Below are 22,923 nucleotides of genomic sequence, written 5' to 3'. Positions count from 1 at the left end.
CCTTTAAGGTAAGTATTTCATAATCTGCTAGTATGCAATGCATACTAGAACATTATGCTCTAAACTTGCAGGGAGAAAATATATATATTTTTTTTCAGTTTACTACCACTTTAAACAAAACTAAAATGAAATAAATTACCACCAAGGCCAAGTTATAAACAAAATGTACAAATAACTGTTTCCTATTTAGTTAGTACGTTGACTTGTACATACCGGTGGTCATCCATGTCTTCTATTTGTCTTTTTACATAGCTGTCTATCCTTTTACGATATGTTCTGTTTGTTAATCTTCCCACCATTCCAAGACCATATGGCCTTTTTTCTTTTGCAAACAGCTTCTTTACCGGCACAGTTATACGCTGGCCTCTCTTTTGAGGACTGACGGTGACTACTTCCTGACAAAGTCTTATTTTTGGCTGTACAAGGTGTCCTTCTTTTACTTTACGCCAACCTCTCTCCAGTGGCCTGGAATAAGACAGAATTTTTTAATAGGCAGATGAAAGACTCCACGTAGCCACATTTATTTATTGTTTTTTATAGTTATCTAAAGTATTGGTCAACAGCTTCACTGCCACTACAAATTCCATTATTGGCAGGTGTTCTATCTGGTAGGTACTAAGTCAACGCCTGTCAATGATTTTAGCGGTCTTGAAATGTGTGTAAGATATAGGGAAAAAAGAGTAGAAAGTGTAGGAGGATAGGACACACTTTTGAAGGGCACAATTGTGTTGGAAATGTGACAGATGCCGCGTACACACGATCGGAATTTACGATGAAAAAAGTCAGATGGACCTTTTCCATCGGAAATTCCTATTGTGTGTGGGCCCCATCAGACTTTTTTCTGTCGGTGTTTAGAAATAGAACATGTTTTATTTTTTTCCGATGGAAAAAAACGATAGGAAATTCCTATCGTCTGTGTGCACCTCGCATGCTCAAAATCTAATTTAAGGCATGCTCGGAAGCATTGAACTTAATTTTTCTCGGCTTGTCGTAGTGTTTTACGCCACCGCGTTATGGACGGTCAGAATTTAGTGTGTATGCAAGACAGCTTTAACGGGGCATCAGTCTGACTGCTATAAACGAGTGTCTCAGTGTGTGTGTGCATGCACTGGATGATAGCCAAGAGGAAGATAAGAAGACACACAGAGGGATAATATAACACTGCTAAGGAGGGCGAGTGGGGGGGTGCAACATGGGAAAGGCAAGCAGACAAGAGAGAGGCAGATGAGCCAGCATAGTATAAATCTGTTTGTGGGCCAGAAGTTTTCAGTACTGCTGATAGTACACAGAAAAGGTTTTTCTGCAAAGGATAGAGGGGGGGAGGAACACAAACAGGTAGATAGGAGTATATTCATTAGGGCAGCCCATAGATGATTTCTTTTTTTACATTCAACCAACATGGATGAACGAAAAAGAAACTGACCCAAATGTGTGGATGGGGGAATCCTTCCTACTGAGCTATTGTAATCTGACAGCAGGGAGACTTCCCCGCCATCAGAATACACTGATCAGTGCTGCTGGCTAAAGCTGGCAGCACTGATCGACTGATAAAAATCCAACAGGGCGGTTGTACAGAATGAATTGGTAGATCAACTTCTATACAACCACCCTGCTCATACATGGATAACAATTTGTCCGGGTCCCTGCTGAACCTGATGAATTTCGATTCATGTATGGCCGGCTTAAGGGTCTAAAGCTAAAAATAAAAAGAACAGATTCCCCCATCCACGCAAGTGAGGTGAATAGGGGAGGTGGGGACGCCTTCACTGTCATAAAAAATACACTGATCAGCATTGCAGTCAATTGGCAATTTTTTTTCTAATGATCCTGTTCAATAGAAGTTGAACTACAGATCAACTTCTGCTGAATCGGGAGGGCTAATCCAATCCCTGCTGAACTGAAATTTAGATCTGTGCGTATCCACCTTAGGGGTGTAATGCTTGTTGGGTGCAAAAAAGCCTCCAGCGCGATTTCGTTTTTATAGGATATAGGACAGGGCTCAAAATTTCAAGTCCTTAGCTACTAGCCAGGCCTTAAGGGTTACTCGCCACCAGTTGACCCAACCAATCCCTACCCTGCACCACCCCTAATTCCGCCCCTAAACACACCCTCATAAATTATCTATAGGAAATTACACTTACATGTTTTATGCAGAATTAAGTTACAAACTTTATCAGTGCAGCCACACCTGTGCCCACCATTGTAGCCTTTACTCACTGTGCCCACCATTGTAGCCTTTATTCACTGTGCCCACCATTGCAGCCTTTACTCACTGTGCCCACCATTGTAGCCTCTGCTCACTTGTGCAGAGGATCGCCCCATGGGAAGAGAAGCTGGGAGTGGGGGGGGCGTAGCGCGGGTACCGCCGGCATGCAGGGATTGAACGGCTCCCTATCAATCCCTGCATGCCGGCGGTACCCGCGCTCCCACCCCCCCCCCACTCCCAGCTCCTCGCCAGAAACAATTTTCCACTCGCAAAATGAGAGTAGGCGAGTGGAAAATGTGAGGGCTGATATAGGAAGTATAGTTATGTGTGCTAAAGGGGCCATCTCATTGCAGGCAAAGTAAGGTGAAGCTGAAGGTGTGATATACAGAATGGAAGTGCTGGTGATGCTTGTCCCCAGGAAACCCCATGTAAAAATAAAAGTGTCTCTTAAATCAGTTGTAAAGGCTATCCATTTTTTTTACCTTACTGCATTCCCAGCATTAAGGTTAAAAAGGCTCAGCATTTGTATGTCCCCCTTCCCCCCCAAAATACTTACCCGATCCAGCGCTGTGCCCATCTGTATTGGGTCCCTCCTTCCTCCCCACAGTCACATGACAGAGGCAGCAGGGGGAGCCATTGCCTTCTGCTGCTGTCATTCAAATCCTATGAGGAGAGAGCGGGTCAAGCCACGCTGTCTGTCTGTGGATGCACACAGCCCTGTTTCCTATGGTGGCACAGAGAAGAGAAGGAGCCCAGAGCGCTGGCGGGGGACCCCAGAAGAGGAGGTTTGGTTCTGCTTTGTGCAATACCATTGCATAGAGCAGGTAAGTATAACATGTTTATTATTAAAAAAAAGTAATTTTTTACAACCGCTTTAAGTTTAATATTATATAGGATATACTGAATATAGATAAAAACAACACATTGGTGGTTATTTACTAAAGGCAAATCCACTTTGCACTACAAGTGCAAACTACGGGACAGATCCGCAGAGAGAGTATACGCCGGCGTACTTTCAAATTTCCCGCGTCATATCTTTAGTTTGAATCCTCAAACCAAGATACGACGGCATCTGGGTTAGATCCGACAGGCGTACGGCTTCGTACGCCTTCGGATCTTAGATGCAATACTTCGGCGTCCGCTGGGTGGAGTTCGCGTTGTTTTCCGCGTCGGGTATGCAAATTAGCTATTTCCGACAATCCACAAACGTTCATTCGACGTGGGGACGCGCTTCATTTAAATAAAACACGCCCCCTAATCGCCGATTTGAATTCCGCCGCCAGAGATAGACTACGCCGTCGTAACTTGCGGCGCAAAATCTTTAAGGATTCGAAGATAACACAAGTAAGTTACGGCGGCGTAGCGTATCTCTGATACGCTGCGCCGGGGCAGATCTTTGTGGATCTGCCCCAATAAGTGCAAAGTGCACTTGAAATTACAATGAAAGTACACTTGGAAGTGCAGTTGTTGTAAATATGAGGGGTAGATCTAAAATGAGGGGAAGCTCTGCTGAATTTATCATCCAATCATGTGCACACTAAAATGCTGTTTTTTATTGCCCTTGCATGTCCCCCTCGGATCTACAGTGACTGCATTTCCGAGTGCACTTTCAGTGCAATTTCATGTGCACTTTGCACTTTTAAGTGCAAAGTGGATTTGCCTTTCGTAAATAACCCCCATTGTGTACTTAAAGGTGGGGTATGCCAGTGAAGGGGGAAATTACTGTTTAGTTTCTGTAAATTAAATGACCACCTACAGCATTAAATGACTTTTTTCTAATTCACTTTTGTCCAAGGCACTCCCTGTATGTTCCTCAGCATCTTCTTCTTTTTCTGTATTATCGGCCTCTTTGATGGCTGCCTCTGAAGGAGATTCAAACACTTCATCAGGGTAACTAGACATATCTTCATGAAGAGCACCTTCCTGTTTATAAAACAGCATATTTATAAAACAGAGCAAAAATACAAATATTTAATAAAACTGATAAATGCAGAAGGAAGAGAAATATTTTGACTTTTCTTGCATATTCAAATTCAATTAACCGCAATTTTTTTTATTTTTACACACATGTTTAAAATCTGCATTTTTTTTTAGCTTTAAACCCCCAAGCATTATACATTTTCTGAAACACAGGGGCCCTAGAGAATAAAATGGTGGCTGTTTTTTATCTCGCACATTATTTGTGTCGACATATATCAAGAAGAATGTTTAAATAAATGTTAGTGCATACAAAAACAATACAATACCAATACAATATAATAATGTGGTAAAATATTAAATAGATACCAAACATGTCAAGATTTTAAAATGTAAAAGGGAATGTATTAAAGGGTCACTAAAGGAAAACATTTTTTTTTGCTGAAATGACTGTTTACAGGGTATAGAGACATAAAAGTTAACTGATTCCTTTAAAAAATGATTAAAAATTGATTAAATTCTAAAATATAATGTGCCTCTAGTTTCACTTTCGGTTTTAAACTGGTTTCATTTTTATGTGAAGTAAAGAGACCCACAGAACAAAAACAAACAAATCCAGGGCAGTGTTTTGTTTTTAAAATGAATCTGATTGGTTCTGAGGAGTTTTAGACACACAGTAATGACAGCTTAGACCACCGTGAAAATCTCCCAGTATGATGGTTATAAGGAGCCAGACAACCAGGAAGTGTGGAGATCACAGCAGAATTACAGCAACTTCAAAGCAAAAACGAACAATAAGGACATGAAACCAGTACTGCAGTAAGGTAAAGGAAGCTATTTAGCTAAAAAAAAAAAATCCTTTAGTGATCCTTTAGGGTAAAAAAATATTTAGGCTTTAGAACTACTTTAAAGTGGTTGTAAACCCTCCCTCCTTCATTTTACCTATAGGTAAGCCTAGAATAAGGCTTACCTATAGGTAGTGGAAATATTTCACTTGTAGTGCACCGATGATGTAATCGGCGCATGCAATGGTAAGAAATGAACCTCCATGCTGTTTCTTCCCTAGCATGTGCGGTTACTGACGGCTCCGTCACGCGGCTCCGGCCAATCAAAGAGCCGGAGTCCGTGTCCCCGGAAGGAAGAGGGCCGAGAAGATGGATGCAGCCTGCACAGGGGACAACGCTGGATTTGTTTGCAGGTAAGTGTCACATATAGAGCTAGTATGTGATGCATACTAGCCCATTATGCTTTTAATTTGCAGGGTTTGCAGGGAGCAAAAGAGGAAGTAAAACCCATCAGGGTTTACTTCCTCTTTAAAGCTGGTTTTACATTGGTGACAGCATCAGTGTGTGGTCATTCATTTCTACTTGATAAAATTATATCTGGAGATGTTTTATTTATGAATGGTTTAGAGAATAACCCCTGTTTTCCATACTTCAACAAAGAAATATTATTATTCTTACCGGTTTTGTAAAATGATAAAGACTGCGGATTGAATTATAAAGGTAATGCATAAAACCAAAAAAATACATAACTAGTGTAGTAAGTAATGTGTGATATCATTTTTTTATTGTTTTCTTCTAAATGATCAGAACTTGTACCTGTATTAAATTAAGAAGTGTCCTCCCTACAAGAGCACTGATGGTCTTTATCAACAAAGCCAACGCCAATGAGAATAAAGATATGGGTCCAATTGAGTGTTGCATTTTTTCACACTTCTGTGTTGCTACTTTACTACTTCTTTACAACTGAAATGACAAGGAAATAATAGTTCTCACCCTTGCGAAAAATGATGTGTCCAATTCATCAGGAAAATCCATGGTGTCTTCTTCTAGAAAACTAACTGGAGTGAAGCTTCGTCTATGTATCCTTCGTAAAGTACTTTCCTTTATCGATCGACCCTACAATGAAAGGTTAGCATGTTTGTTAGTGTTTATACACTTCCCATCCTCTCCTTTATGGAGGCAGGTGTGCTGTTACTAGAAATATAGCTTCATCATCTTCTGACAAATATATAGTACACTGCAGTACACCTCTAATATTATCCAAACGAATTTCATTGTCCAAGGTCAGGCCACCCTAAAATTATTATTTCAGTAATATGTGGTGAATTGAGTAATTTGATGGCTTTTTTTTATCCCTTGTAGACTCAAGCAGTGAGATCCCCCGTCATAGTTTCAGAACCTCTGCCCATTCTCCACTTGCATACTTCACACTAAATTATAAATCCAAGATTTAGGAGCCACATCACTTAAAAGAGAAGTATGAAGACTTAAAAAAAAAAAAACCCTTATACACACCTAGGTGGATGCAGCATCAATCTGATGCTGCATCTGTCTCCCGCTGCCTCTACACTGAGAACTGAGTGATCAAACGTAGCCGATTGTTTATTTCTGCCCTCCACTCTGAGCAGAAAGCAGTAACTGTGAGTTGGTGGCTCTCTGCTCTGGTCCTCCGATGCTCACTGGAGCATTTAGCTGGGGAGGGAGCAGCTGGCTCAGTCTTCCAGTGGCGCAAAGTCAGGATCATTCCCTAGCCTAGACCAGGTGAGTGACGACAGCCGACAGCGGGCTTTAGCCCACTGTCCAGTGAAAAGAGGTCACAGGAGTGCAGAACTCCTGTGCACCATAGGAGAAGTAGGGCCAAACAAGCTTTGGCCTTACTTCTCCTTTAAAGAAACACAGAAGCACCTGATGCCTTAAAGTTGAACTCTATACAAAACTACTTTGGTTTGGGTTTAATGTGGCAGGGTTCAAGAAATTTTCAACTTTCATTTATCTTGGGATTTGGTTTGTGAGATTTCCACCCTCACCCTGCACAGCGAAAAATATTTTAGATAAGCATCTAGTGTCATCCACTCCAGAATATAGAATGCAAAAAATGCTGTATAACTAGCTCCCCAACGGATGCTTAATAAGAAGATATCGAAAGTGGATAAAGAAAATGTTCTTCTGCACTGTGCTGGAACACCTTCTCATGAAACTTAGGGTATTCAGAATTTCCCAGGATCTTGCCAAAAGGATGGTCTAGTCACCCAGTACAGTAAGGAAGCTGGAGTAAAGTATTTTTTTTTTTACTACAAGGTTTTAGCAGAGATTGGGGGGCATGGATTAAAAAAGCAGATCTTGCTTGGTAGTGTAAGCTCGCTTTTAGGCCTCATGTGCATTAGACTATGGGCCGGATTCAGATACATTGCAGTATCTGTCTGCGCGGCGTAACGTATCTCAGATACGGTACACCGCCGTAACTTAGGGCGCAAGTTCCGTATGCAGAAAGAACTTGCTCCCTTAGTTACGGCGGCGTAACGTATGTGTGTCGGCGTAAGCCCACCTAATTCGAATGGGGATGATGTGGGCGTGTTTTATGCAAATTCACTGTGACCCCACATATTTGACGGCATGCGCCGTTCGTGAAAAAATCCCAGTGCGCATGCTCGAAATTACGCCGCAAGTCATCATTGCTTTAGACATGAACGTAACTTACGTACAGCCCTATTTGCGAACGACTTACGCAAACGACGTAACATTTTCAAAACTCAACGCGTGAACGACGTCCATACTCAACATTGGCTACGCCTCATATAGCAGGGGTAACTTTACGCCGAAAAAAGCTTAACGTAAACAACGTAAAAAAATGCTCCGGCCGGACGTACGTTTCTGAATCGTCGTATCTACCTAATTAGCATATTCATCACGTAACTATACGGAAGCGCCACCTAGCGGCCAGCGTAAATATGCAGCCTAAGATACGACGGTGTAAGACACTTACGCCGGTCGGATCTTAGGGAAATCTATGCGTAACTGATTCTCTGAATCAGTCGCATAGTTACGACCACGCACACTCAGAGATACGATGGCGTATCCGGAGATACGCCGTTGTATCTCCTTTCTGAATCTGGCCCTATGTGTTTTCATGGACACATAGGCTATTATCAGCGTTTTTTTAAAGGGACTTTTTCTGGCTGGAAAAAAACACCAGAACAAGTGGGTTTTGAGCTGTAAAAACACTCTAAGGCCTCGTACACACGGCCGAGGAACTCGACGTGCCAAACACATCGAGTTCCTCGGCCAGTTCAGCACTGAAGCCGCCGAGGAGCTCGGCGGGACGAGAGCTCCCATAGAGCAACAAGGAAATAGAGAACATGTTCTCTATTTCCTCGCCGAGCTCCTCGTCGGCTTCCTCGGCCAAAAGTGTACACACGGCCGGGTTTCTCGGCAGAATTCAGCCAGAAACTCGGTCGGAAGCTGAATTCTGCCGAGGAAACTGGTCGTGTGTACGGGGCCTTACGTCAGTAAACGTGGTAAAACGCGGCTGACCAAAGTTTTTAAACATTTTAGATCCCATAGCTTATGTTTTCTTGATGAAAACCCTAAGGCCTCGTACACACGACCGAGAAACTCGACGGGCGAAACACATCGTTTTGCTCGTCGAGTTCCTTGTGAAGCCGACGAGAAACTCGACAAGCCAATTTTCTCCATTCCCATCAAGGAAATAGAGAACATGCTATCTTTTTGGCTCGTCGAGTCGCCGGTTTCCTCGGCAAAAAAATATCTCCCAGCAAGTTTCTTGCTGGTTTTTGCCGAGAAACTCGGTCGTGTGTACGAGGCCTGAGAAATACAACTCTACTGGTGTTTTTATAATGTCCAATGTGCATGAGCCCTAACAGGAGATACTGGAAGCTCAGCTGAAAGCAGAAGCCACAAAATTGCAATGGCATAGTACATGAAACCTACTTTTATACTAAATGACAGCTGAAATGCACTTAAGTAAAAGGAATTTTGTGATTTGAACAGCTTGACCAGCAATTACACAGGGATTGAACCCTAAGTGACAATGAGGGTGGTTGAGATGAGCCAACTTGACTTTACAGAAGTTTAATCTGCCGAAACACTGGACATGACTGGGAGCTACAAAGTGGATTGAGTGATCACTCCTCTGAGTTATTTAAAACAAATATACAGTATGTCGATATGCTTAATTATATTACACTTACCCAATACACTAAGACAAGGATATAATAAATGGGTAATAATGTATAACATTCCAAAAAGCACATCTTACTGCTATTATCTGAGATGCACAGAACTTGTGGAAATATCACAAAATGTCTTGGACCTTACCTTCACAAGTGCTGCTGCAGCTCTAAAGCTCATTTTTGCCACAGACTCTTTTTTCCGTCTCCGGGGAAATCGGCTGAATCCAGATCTTGAGCTGGTAAATGAGCAGAGAGAAGTTGCTCCTGGTGTAATAGGTGTATGTGGCATACTGTAGCCATCTATGTCTTCTACCATTCGAAAAGCGCGTCCTCGTGCCAGCGGATCAATAATCTGCATATATAGAAATGAATATCATTAATACCTATAATATAATAATCCTAACATTATCTGTAAATACAGCTCTGATAGCTATTCCTAATGAAAATAAAGGAATGAAGGTATGAAGGGATAAAGTAGTGGCCTCCCCTTATTACTTTATCCTATAGTGACGTGACAAAATACATTTATTTTATAAAATAGATAAAGGTGGCCATGCTTAAATGGGTACACAGAATGCACATTTGCCCAAGCATATTTTCATAGGTTGAATACCATATACATCATTGCGTAAATGGGTCCAGAGCAGAAATGATACAATTGCTCAGATCCATAAGGGGTATAAACATATGAGAGGAGTAAAACTAAAAGAAATGTGCATCTATAGTAGAGATGTACTGCATATTTGCATGTTTGCATACAGTACATGATTATTTTTATTTCATTTTCCCCCGACACACAGCAAAAGAAAACTAAAAAAAAAAAAGAACTCAGAAACATAAGCACTTGTATTTAAATGCATTCAATAATTGAGTTTTCCTGTAAAAATAAGTCTTGGTCCCATCGTCTTCTGGCTCCCAAACACCTGAAAGTGACTTCCATTTTTTATGATAACTGTTATAAATTGCCCTAGTTTTTTTCAAGTTTAAATTTTGGTTAACGCAAAAATGAATCAAAATGTATGTTGTCTATATACATAAACTATTATTATTTAAGAACGTAAATGTTTGAAAGTTTATATTCAAAGGGAAAGGCAGAATGTCAATACAGAGTGTGTGAATAATACCTTTTGCATATTAAACTGAGCTGATCCCACATAAAGAGGTGGTGGTGTTTCTGTACTTGTCAGAGATATGTTGTCTTGGCTAGGGAGGTCCATTTCTCGGATAACTTGTGGTTTCAACTTTCCATATCTCTGGCTGCAATGTCTAAGGCTCTTCCGCTGCCATTTATGAGACGAGTCGCTCTCTTTACTTACTCCAAACCAGTCAGCAGTGCCCCTAACAAAATACAAATTAGATACTAATCATAAAGTAGAAATTGAATTGTGGTAAAGATAATTTATTTTTACCTTCTCCTTGCGATGCCATTAAAAACTGTAGAACAGGAACCATGATACTATACAGAAGAATAAAAACTGATGCATATGTGAACACAATTATATACCATAGGCAGGAATGCATATATTATACTGTCATAATGAGAGAAAATTATAGTGAAAATAGCTAAATATGCAGTTCAAATACACACATGTATTGTTATTCTTAACAAACAGTAAAAATGCTTTAAAATAAAGACGTGTTCGCCTCTCTAGCTGCTTGTATTGTGAAGTAATTAATTCTCAAATTTCCTCAAAGATTACAACAAAAAACACTAAAGTCAGGTTTAAGTCAGCTTGTTTGGAAAAATCTGATGTGTTTACATTAAGGAATTGCAGGTTGTCACGTTCTGCTCTTATAAAACAAAAGTTAAGAATTGAACTTTGAAAATTGATTTCTCCACAAACCCTATAGCTACAGGGGTGAATTGGGCTTATTTCAAAGTGTTTAATTGCATGTCTACGAACAGGTTCACTTTAAGCCTAGTTTAGTCAGGGAGATCACTACTGCTACTTTAGCCTTATGCCGCGTACACACCATCACTTTATGTGATGAAAAAAAACAACGTTTTTAAAAACGTCACTTTAAATGAACGTGTGTGGGGGAAAACGTTGTTTTATGTCTTGTGAAAAACAACAAAAAAAATTGAAGCATGCTTCAATTTTATGTGTCGTTTTTAAAAACGTTGTTTTTTACTTCACAGAAATTGACCGTGTGTAGCAAAAAACAACGTTTAAAACGACGTTTTTAAACCCACGCATGCCCAGAAGCTACTTATGAAGCGAGCTTCAATGGAAAAAAGTGGTGAACGTAACCTCGCTTTGCTAGAGCATTGTGAAAAAACGATGGTGTGTAGGCAACTTCGTCTTTGAAAATTGAAGTTTAAAAAACGTTGTTTTTTACTTCACAGAAAATGATGTTTTTTTTCATTACATAAAGTGATGGTGTGTATGCGGCATTACTGTTTTCTGGGTTCAGCTTCCTATGGGCTGCGACTAAAATGTTGATTTAAAGAACAAACTAATTAAGGAACATAGGAATTTGGGAGTTTTATAACACTTGAGTCGAGACACTGGCAAACTAAAGAAAATACCTCTTTTCTACCCATCTTGCCTCGTGAGCAAGCAACTCCTAGGGCCAATAAACAGAAGTCCCTCAATGGACTTAAATATGCTGGGGTTGATTTACTAGAGGCACACATGAATTAAGGCATTCTAAAACTGTCAAAATGTTCAAAAGCTGTCCAGCTGAGGGGTTGGCAACAGCCATGGAGTGGTAAAAATGATGTAAAGACCAACAACAATAGAGTATCTGATGGAATCAACGCCTGAAATCAAGTCTAAAAGAAGAAACAGGCAATGCAAAAAGCAGGGGAAATACCTTGACCAAGAGAAAGGCACCAAAAACCAACCTAGTGTTAAAGAACATGACAGAAAAGCACCTCTCAGGGGAAATTAGTCCTGAGAAACCATGGGCCTTGCCCAGAGAAACTTCTTGGTTTGATGTTACTGCTTGATGGGTCAGATTTAGGGCCTGTGTTGATAGGCTTTTGCTTGCTTCAAACGAGTCTATACAGGTAGTGCAGAATTATTAGGCAAGTTGTATTTTTGAGGATTCATTTTATTATTGAACAACAACCATGTTCTCAATGAACCCAAAAAACTCATTAATATCAAAGCTGAATATTTTTGGAAGTAGTTTTTAGTTTGTTTTTAGTGTTAGCTATTTTAGGGGGATATCTGTGTGTGCAGGTGACTACTATTACTGTGCATAATTATTAGGCAAGTTAACAAAAAAAAAAATGTATACCCATTTCAATTATTTATTTTTACCAGTGAAACCAATATAACATCTCAACATTCACAAATATACATTTCTGACATTCAAAAACAAAACAAAAACAAATCAGTGACCAATATAGCCACCTTTCTTTGCATGGACACTCAAAAGCCTGCCATCCATGGATTCTGTCAGTGTTTTGATCTGTTCACCATCAACATTGCGTGCAGCAGCAACCACAGCCTCCCAGACACTGTTCATAGAGGTGTACTGTTTTCCCTCCTTGTAAATCTCACATTTGATGATGGACCACAGGTTCTCAATGGGGTTCAGATCAGGTGAACAAGGAGGCAATGTCATTAGTTTTTCTTCTTTTATACCCTTTCTTGCCAGCCACGCTGTGGAGTACTTGGACGCGTGTGATGGAGCATTGTTCTGCATGAAAATCATGTTTTTCTTGAAGGATGCAGACTTCTTCCAGTACCACTGCTTGAAGAAGGTGTCTTCCAGAAACTGGCAGTAGGACTGGGAGTTGCGCTTGACTCCATCCTCAACCCGAAAAGGCCCCACAAGCTCATCTTTGATGATACCAGCCCAAACCAGTACTCCACCTCCACCTTGCTGGCGTCTGAGTCGGACTGGAGCTCTCTGCCCTTTACCAATCCAGCCACGGGCCCATCCATCTGGCCCATCAAGACTCACTCTCATTTCATCAGTCCATAAAACCTTAGAAAAATCAGTCTTGAGATATTTCTTGGCCCAGTCTTGACGTTTCAGCTTGTGTGTCTTGTTCAGTGGTGGTCGTCTTTCAGCCTTTCTTACCTTGGCCATGTCTCTGAGTATTGCACACCTTGTGCTTTTGGGCACTCCAGTGATGTTGCAGCTCTGAAATATGGCCAAACTGGTGGCAAGTGGCATGTTGGCAGCTGCACGCTTGACTTTTCTCAGTTCATGGGCAGTTATTTTGCGCCTTGGTTTTTCCACACGCTTCTTGCGACCCTGTTGACTATTTTGAATGAAACGCTTGATTGTTCGATGATCACGCTTCAGAAGCTTTGCAATTTTAAGAGTGCTGCATCCCTCTGCAAGATATCTCACTATTTTTGACTTTTCTGAGCCTGTCAAGTCCTTCTTTTGATCCATTTTGCCAAAGGAAAGGAAGTTGCCTAATAATTATGCACACCTGATATAGGGTGTTGATGTCATTAGACCACACACCTTCTCATTACAGAGATGTACATCACCTAATATGCTTAATTGGTAGTAGGCTTTCGAGCCTATACAGCTTGGAGTAAGACAACATGCATAAAGAGGATGATGTGGTCAAAATACTCATTTGCCTAATAATTCTGCACTCCCTGTAGTGTTACAAAACCCATCTAAAGCAGGTCAAATATAGGACAGAAAAAGGTTAACTGCAGGTCAACAAACTCTGAATTATCTCAGAAGTGTCTCAAATTAATGTCAAACCTGTATCATCAACACAAGCCTGTTGACACAACACTTTACTCTTCCTTAGGTCAGACATTAAAGTGGTTCTAAAGGCTGAATTTTTTAATGCATAAAGGAAAAAAACTTTCTGTGTGCAATAGCCCGCCCCCCCCCCCCCCCCCCAGCCCCCCAATCCTTACCTGAGCTCCCTCCAATCCAGCGATGTACACGATAGCCTCGGCTGTCCCAGGACTCTCCCTCCTCATTGGCTCCCACTGCTGTCAATTATAGCACGTGAGCCAATAAGGAGAGAGCGAGTTGAGCGGGGCCGAGCCGCGGCTCTATGTGTCTTATAGAGTGAGCACGCAGTGGTGCCCCCAGGGCAAGCAGCTCTCTCTGGGGGCACCTGTCAAGGGGGAGGAGTCAGGAGCACTGATGGGGAACCGGAAAGAAGAGGATTGAAGCTTCACAGAGCAGGCAAGTATAACATGTTTGTTATAAAAATAAAAATAAGATTTAACCACTTGCCGACCAGCCACCGTCACTATACTGCAGCAGGTTGGCACAATCCTATGAATCACCGTAGGTGTACGTCAGCACCTTTAACCCCTTCCATACAGGGCATTTTCACCCCCTTCCTGTTCAGACCAATTTTTAGTTTTCAGCGCTGTTGCACTTTGAATGACAATTGCATGGTCATGTAACACTATACCCAAACTAAATCTTTATGTTAGAGCTTTCGCTTGGTGGTATTTGATAATCTCTGCGGTTTTTATTTTTTGCGCTATAAACAAAAGAAGAGCGACAATTTTTTTTAAAAACACAATATTTTTAACTTTTTTATTTAATAAATATCACAATTCTTTTTTAAAAAACTTTTTTTTCCTCAGTTTAGGCCGATACGTATTCTTCAACATATTTTTGGTAAAAAAAATCGCAATAATCGTATATTAATTGGTTTGCGCAAAAGTTATAGCGTCTACAATATAGGTGATAGATTTATGGCATTTTTATTTTATTAATGTTTTTACTAGTGTTGGCATTGCGGCGAACACATCGGACACTTTTGGCACGTTTTTGGGACCATTCACATTTATACAGCGATTAGTGCTATAAATATGCACTAATTACTGTGTAAATGTGACTGGCAGGGAAGGGGTTAACCACCAGGGGGCGCTGAAGGGGTTAAAATGTTCCCTAAAGTGTGTTCTAACTGTAGGGGGAGGGGACTCACAAGGGAAGGAGACCAATGTGTGTTCCTCTGTACTGTGAACACAGCATTGGTCTCCTCACCTTTGACAGGAGGTGATCCGTGTGTTTACACACACAGATCCACACTCCTGCCGTGATCACTGGCAATTGCGGGTGTTCGGCGGCAATCGCGGCTGCCGGGCACCCGTGCCGCGGGCGCGCGCGGACGCGCCCTAGATCGCCGGGAACAAAGGACATCATATTTTTTTTTTTTTTTTTTTAAAGTGTATTTTGTGCGTGTACTCGAGAGAGGAGCCGGACTGCAGGAGTTGGGAGTAGGCAGGCCTCCCCCAGAGGCAATCTGCCACCTTTCTCCATGCCCCGGGTGGCAATGGCAGGTGTGTGAGGGGGTCCTCCCACACAGCCCGCCCTACCTGCTCCGCTTTGAAGCCCAACGGGGCAGAGGGACTCCCTATAAGGGAGTGAGAGGATCTAGCCCGCTCAACCAGCCCCGTTAGTCCTTCGCCTCTCTTTTTAGAGACCGCGTGGTCAAAGTGCGTGATGTTAACCCAATTTCGAGTGCGTGTAAGTGTGGTGGTTTTTGTGGGAGGGGGGTGGGCGTACTAAGCGCAGGCTTACCTCGCATAGCACACCCACCGGGAGCCGGGCTGAGACCACCAAACTCAATTCACATGTAGCCGAGACCGGGATCCGAACCCCTAGCTGCAGAGGTGAATGGCTTGTCAGCGCAGTGCCAATCGCGTTGAGCCACCGCAGCTCCACCAAAGGACATCATATGACGTCCACCCGGATTGAGGGAGGGTTCCTGCCGGCGTCATTTTACAATGCGCCGGTAAGGAAGGGGTTAAGGGCGATGAACCGCCAGCCACCCGCGATCACGGGCACAAGAGCCAGAACGGGGATGTGTGTGTGTGAACCCCGTTCTGAAAGTAGAGGAGGGACAAATCGTCTGTTCCTTCTAATCAGGAAGAGCAATCGGTCCATTCCCCCAGTGAGTCCCATCCCCCCACAGTTGATCACCCCCTAGTGTTAACCCCTTTCCTGCCAGTGACATTTATAAAGTAATCAGTGCATTTTTATAGCACTGATCGCTGTATAAATGACAATGGTCCCAAAATAGTGTCGAAATTGGCTCTTTCTTTGTTTATAGTGCAAAAAAAAAAAACACAGAGGTAATCAAATACCACCAAAACAAAGCTCTATTTGTGGGAAAAAAGGACGTACATTTTGTTTGGGTACAGCGTTGAAGGACTGCGCAATTGTCAGTTAAAGCACATAGTGCCTTATTGCAAAAAAACGGCCTGGTCATTAAGGGAGAAAATCTTCCGGTCTGTAAGTGGTTAAAACCACTTTAACTGCTCACTGGACAGAGGCAATAATGCTAATTCCAATAAGGAGTCTGGTAGTGGAGGAGTGACAAAGGAAGCTGCACTGCTGAACAAGAAAGATGAATTGCTTGATAAGGAACTAAGTTTGCCCCCCGTCTGGATGTAATGTGGAAAAATCTTTAAATCATAAGGTGAACAGTATGCTGATTTTATGTTTTTAAAATGTATTATCTTAAAACCCAACGCCAGGCACAGAGAAATTATTAGTATTACAGCATTTATACATTCCGTTGGCAGAAAATACATTTGTTATACTGGCTTTATTATACAGCTGTCATTTCTGTTCTTTCACATGCTGTAAACTCTGCAGGTCTCATAGACCCCAAAACAACCGTCGCGTTCCCCCCTCTCCTCCAGGCCATTTACAAAACACACATCCCCAGGCTCAGTTTTATGAATGGCCTAAAGAAAAGGTGCCAGAGTTGTGACCGTAGTGCTGGGGTTCATGAGACCTGCAGCACTTGCATCTGAGGGGACCAGGAGTATGGCTCCCCCAACATGTAAAAGAACAAATATGACAGCTGTAGAATAAAGCCAGCATGACGGAAGGTTTCTTTTCTGCCAATGGAATGCACGACTGCTGTAAAGCTGGTGAATTTTTGATATATGTTCTGCTCGCCTTTTAGACCTTTATATAACATTGATGCTATTAGGGAGGAAATACTGAACAACAGGTTTCTAACAAAACAAATGTTTTTTTTTTGCTCACCAGAATTATTTGTAAAGAAAAAAAAAAGACACTATTCAATACATTTTTGGTAGCAGATAATATTTTAAATGCACAAACATTTATTAAAGTGGGCCTATACTCTAAAATTAATTTACTGCAAAGATGTGGATTTTGGTCAGTATCTGCAAACATATAGCCAGATTCAGGAAGAGTTACGCCGGCGTATCAGTAGATAGGCCGTCGTAACTCTGAATCTGCGCCGTCGTATATTTAAGTGTATTCTCAAATTGAGATACACTTAAATCTAGCTAAGATACGACCACCGGCGACGTTGTATCTTAGCTGTCTATTTACGCCGGCCACTAGGGGCGTGTACGCTGATTTACGCCTAGAATGCGTAAATCAGCGAGATACGCCTATTCACAAACGTAAGTTTGCCCGTCGCAGTAAAGATACGCCGTTTACGTAAGGCTTTTTTTTAGGCCTAAAGTTATTCCACCAAAAAGATGGCACAGCCAATGTTAAGTATGGACGTCGGAACCGCGTAAAATTTTTTAATTTTTACGTCGTTTGCGTAAGTCATCCGTGAATGGGGCTGGGCGTAATTTACGCTCACGTCGAAACCGATAAGTCTTTGCTGCGTAATTTGGAGCATGCGCACTGGGATATGCCCACGGACGGCGTATGCGCCTTTTCGTTCAAAACGTCAATCACGCCGGGTCACGATTTATTAGGATAAAACACGCCTACCTCTTCACAATTTGAATTCGGCGCGCTTAGGCCAGCACATTTACGATACGCCGCCGTAACTTAGGACACAAGTCCTTTGTTAATACAGCACTTGCCTCTCTAACTTACGGCGGCGTAGCGTATATGAGATACGCTACGCCTGCCTAACGTTAGGCACATCTACGTGAATCCAGCTAATAGACTATAACTATTATGAAACTGATTATCTGTTCTGACTTAACATTCGTTACACAAAGTTCTCAGGGAGCGGTCCCAACACCAAATCCCTAGAATTTGTCACACATCCCAGCAGCAGCCCTATTCTGCAATTACTTTTTCTTTACTAGTTTAACATCTGTAACCTTTAAGCCTTTTTTAATACAGCACAAAGGTAAAATATTTATTAAAGTGAAAATAAACTTTAGAGTAAAGTCTTTAAATATTCCGTTTTCTGATGACATCTGCAGTAGACATTTTATTGGAGGTGCAGGAAAGATAAAAATAAGCCCAAATAAAGCAAATCATCAACACTGAATTACAAACCAAACACAATTATACACAGCAAAATCACAAAGTTAAATTGTTTATTTTACATGCATTCATTATGTTATCTTATAATAAATTCTATTTCAAAATATTCAAATCACCAACATGAATAATACTTTATTTATAATTTTAAATACGAAAGTTTCAGAAAAAATCCTTTTCCTGCTCTCCTTAACAAACACCTCACACAAACCCACGGTTCACATCAGCCAGAATGTAGCAGTCATTTTAGTAGCAAAAATACATGCAATACAGTTTGTATATTATTTTCAAATACTTAATTGGGTAAAACTTGATCACATATTATGCATGCAGTGCAGGATGAAAAAAGTAGTTGTGTGATAAAAAATAAAATAGCAATTTACTGTGAAATGGAAATCTTCACAAATGTTTAGGAAATCTATATTTTCAATAAAAATACATTTATTTAGTATACACAAACACAATATTCTGTGTTAAAAGGTACCAAATAAATCCAGCCACAAAATTGAGAGCACTTATAATTTATATAAGAAACATAATAGAGACTTTTATAGCTCACCACTGTAGAGTAGTGGTCTCCAAACTGTGGCCTGAGGGCCGGATGCGACTCTTTTATTGCCTTTGCGGCCCTTGGGACACTATTCCTCTCATTGATACAAGCCATTGTTTCCTCCTACTGACACCAATGATAAGGGATCATTATTTCCACCGACACCAACAGTGGGGCTTAATTCCTCTCATTGACAACAACAGCGGGGCCTGAATTCTTCCACTGGCACCAATGAGGGGGTCATACTTCCTTCTACTGATATACATGTTGGAACACTATCCCTCCCACTGACATCAAAGATGGAGCATTATTACTTCCACTAATACCAACAATGGGGCACTGTTCTTGCCACCAACACCACTTATGGGGCACTATTCCTTCCACTGAAACCAACAGTGGGCCACTATTGCTTCCAATGACACCAATATTGGGGTACTATTGCTCCCACTAATACCAATGATGAGGCCTATTCCTCACACTAATGCCAAAAAGTTTCCACAGTCAATAATGATTTTGGGAGTCGTGTCATCTGCTGCTGTTGGTCCACTCTTTTTTATTAAGTAAAAAGTAAGTGCAGCCCTCTACCAGGAAATTTTAGAGCACTCCACGCTTCTCTTATTTGTTCTATGCTTTAATTTCAGAGTGCACTGAGAGATTAATCTGTACAAATTACAATACAAACTAAAAACATGGGAGTGTTCTACATCCTTTGGTCAGTAGTCTAAACATAAATGTATACTTGTCATCTGCATACCACTCTATTGTGCAAAGTACTATGCATTTTGATAACATTAATTTCTCACGTCTCCTTGGGTACCTTGCCTTTCTTTATGTGTATAACAAGTATACTCTAAGTCTAAACAATCATATACCAATGTTTCTAAGGTAATTGGACCAACCACATGTCCAAAGTCTAGGCTCAGGTTCAAAGCAAACTTTCTAGAGTGGTAGTCAGCCAACACAAATTAGAGAGGACACTCCTAAAGGGAGGCAATGTGGGAAATGTAGCCGTCCATGGCTGCCATGACCACTCAGGCCCCGTACACACGGCCGAGGAACTCGACGTGCCAAACACATCGAGTTCCTCGGCCAGTTCAGCCCTGAAGCCGCCGAGGAGCTCGGCGGGCCGAGAGCTCCCATAGAACAACGAGGAAATAGAGAACATGTTCTCTATTTCCTCGTCGAGCTCCTCGTCAGCTTTCTCGGCCGAAAGTGTACACACGGCCGGGTTTCTCGGCAGAATTCAGCCAGAAACTCGGTCGGAAGCTGAATTCTGCCGAGGAAACTGGTCGTGTGTACGGGGCCTCAGGCCGAGGAAGCCGACGAGGACCTCGGCGAGGAAATAGAGAACATGTTCTCTATTTCCTCGTTGTTCTATGGGAGAACTCGGCCCGTCGAGGTCCTCGGCGGCTTCAGGGCTGAACTGGCCGAGGAACTCGATGTGTTTGGCACGTCGAGTTCCTCGGCCGTGTGTACGGGGCCTTACAGTACGCTAGATATTCTCATCAGCATGTTTTACAAGTAAGTGAGCATATGTCAGTGCAGCCTAAAACTGGCTTTGTTGTCTTTAAAACTTCTGTTACTTACAGGGCATACCAACTGTCATACAATCTGTTTGTTCTATAGGGGATCTATAGGAAATCTCTATAGGAGATTTTTTTTTTTTTAAACTGACAGTTTTAATAGTTTCAATAGTAAAAATTAAAAATAGTTTCAAAAGTAAAAAGAACAAAGAGATACAAAACAGTATACATGTCATACAACAATAAGTGCAATGCAATTGCTCATGAAATTATGGTAAGGCACATTAACCCTGCAAAGGAAATAAAAAAAGGCCCTGTGTAACAGTATAGAGACCAATAATTACAAGCGGAGCTAGAGTAGTACTACAACGTTACAACCATCCAATGATGGGCCGAATGAGGAACTGAAATGAACAGTGTTCAAAAAAAAATTGAAAATACTGGGGAACTAAAAAGAAATAAAGGAGAAGAGAAAAAAAAAAAGATAGAGCACCCATCTATGTCAGGACCCAACCGGAATCTAAAGTCACTGTCCACTCGGGCATCTCCAATGTAGGGAGACTCAGGTTGAAGCAGATTCTAACTGGTCCCACAATTCCCAAACCCGATTGTGAGCGTCGAGAGAGTCATTCAGGAGATTTTTATATATTATCCTCTTGCCCTTGCTACCGTAATTTCCCTAATGGACCTCACTTCTACTCTTATCACAGCCAACCTTGACTTCAACTTCACCCTCTTTCCAGACCTCACCAAAATCTCCGTACTGGTAGCTCACACTTGATTGTTGTTTGTTCTGACTATTGTCAAAGTCAACATCTAACACTCTACTGTCTGACCTGGTTGTCGCCAAAGCAGCCACTGAACATCAGATAAGGTGGAACTTACCACTGACCACAAATGTTTAAGGGGGGCCTATATTAACCTCTTTGCAAAATGCACACTTCTGACCACACAGGTCATCGCTGTTGAGTCATAGCTCCAGAGAAACAAATAATGTCAAATTTACTTTCTTTTTTCTTTCAAATACTTTATTTCTACCACCAAGGGCGAGTCCAGATTCTCATAACAATCATATATAAACAATTACATAGCAGATATGTTAAAATACTGAATCACAAAATAATAATCATATCCTACATATCACCCTCCCTGCATCCCTAGGGAGGATACCATGCCGGTATTGCAGCGAGCAGGGGGACCACCCCCGCTTGCTGTATCTGGGATCGCCCTATCCATTTTTTTATTTTCTCAGTATAAACAAAAAACAAATATTTTTTTTTAAAGGGGGGGGGGGATAGGGGAAAAAAAGGGCAGGGAAAGAAAAAGGGAAGGGGATTACCCTGGATAGACAATGGATAACTAGTTATTAGCTATTTTAGTTGTAATACCTATATCTGACCATCATGTGCAGATGTAAAGGTGATGTTTAGAAAGTTAAGAAAGCCCACGTAGACCATGTTATTTATTGTTCCACAGCACAAGGATTGTTGGAGCTTTGTGATGTTTAGAAACCATTTTGTGACACAGAGTGGCTTGTTTTCTGTAAAATTAAATTTGGGTTTTGTTAAAGGAACAGTTTAAAAGCTACCGGAGATCTTTAAAAAACAGAACCTAACAAACAATTTCTTGTGACTAGGTGAGATTAAATTTACAGTAGATGGCAGATGAATCACCCTTATTATTCTCAAATAGAAATAATGAAGAACAGGTTTATAGTGTGTGTATTACAACATCTTCTAAAGTACTTGTACATTTAACATATAAAAAGCAACCAAAATATCCAAAATTGTATATGGTAGAAAACTGCCTTGTGTAGTTATGTAGTAATTATATCAAGTAATTTTCTGCTTATGGGAAGGGCATGTATACACCAAGATGTGCTGAATGCATGTTATTAAACAAAACATGTCACAGAGCAAAGCACCTATCCCAGAAACTATCTATGGCAGTGAAGCAGAGTCTTCTAAGCCTCACCAAAAGTATTGTCACTGACCCACAACTAGTATGTTGTCTGTGAGTATAAAATGGCTGCTTCTTTTAGGAAAGGTTTCTTGCAACTAAGCAAACAACTGGGACAAACTATCAATGATATAATCAACTTTTGTTTACCGTTCAATGATAATAAGAAAAATACCAACTCGTGGAGAAATCTTAGCACACTAAGAGCCGGTTCACACACAGGTGGCACGACATTGGGGGCGTCTCGGCAAGGCGATCTCAAGACGACTTAAGAGGCAACTTGCAAAATGACTTCTGTATTGAAGTCAATGCAAGTCGCCCCCAAAGTCGTACAGGAACCTTTTTCTAAGTCGGAGCGACTTGCGTCGCTCCTATTAGAACAGTTCTATTGAATAGAGCGGACCGCAACTTGTCAGGCGGCTGAGTCGCCTGACAGGTCGCCCCTGTGTGAACCGGCTCTTAGGTGTCCGTTTATGAAGCAGTGAAATCCATTCACTGCTTCATTCGCCGACATTCACAGTGGAGATTTTTCTCCTCTGTGTGCCAGTTTATGAAGCGGAGTAGATCGCTTCACCCTTGGAGGAGTAAATTGATCTACCAACGCTTCAAACAGTAGAGA

General features: G+C 41.5%; 1 protein-coding gene across 4 annotated transcripts in view; it reads right to left on the bottom strand.

The window, feature by feature from the left end:
- Positions 1-22,923, bottom strand: part of RHBDF1 (rhomboid 5 homolog 1) — a 202,584-nt gene that overhangs the window by 74,537 nt on the left and 105,124 nt on the right. For all 4 annotated transcript variants that reach the window (XM_040357023.1, XM_040357020.1, XM_040357021.1 and 1 more), the window contains 5 exons: positions 10,223-10,436; positions 9,244-9,450; positions 5,902-6,024; positions 3,963-4,129; positions 214-465 (listed from right to left, as the gene is read on the bottom strand). In XM_040357023.1, the coding sequence (XP_040212957.1) occupies positions 214-465; positions 3,963-4,129; positions 5,902-6,024; positions 9,244-9,450; positions 10,223-10,436 (963 nt within the window). The remainder of the gene's footprint in view (positions 1-213; positions 466-3,962; positions 4,130-5,901; positions 6,025-9,243; positions 9,451-10,222; positions 10,437-22,923) is intronic.

The sequence above is a fragment of the Rana temporaria genome, chromosome 6 (genome assembly GCF_905171775.1).
Source record: "Rana temporaria chromosome 6, aRanTem1.1, whole genome shotgun sequence".
Classification (NCBI taxonomy): Eukaryota; Metazoa; Chordata; class Amphibia; order Anura; family Ranidae; genus Rana; species Rana temporaria.
This window is presented reverse-complemented; position numbering and strand designations above follow the sequence as displayed.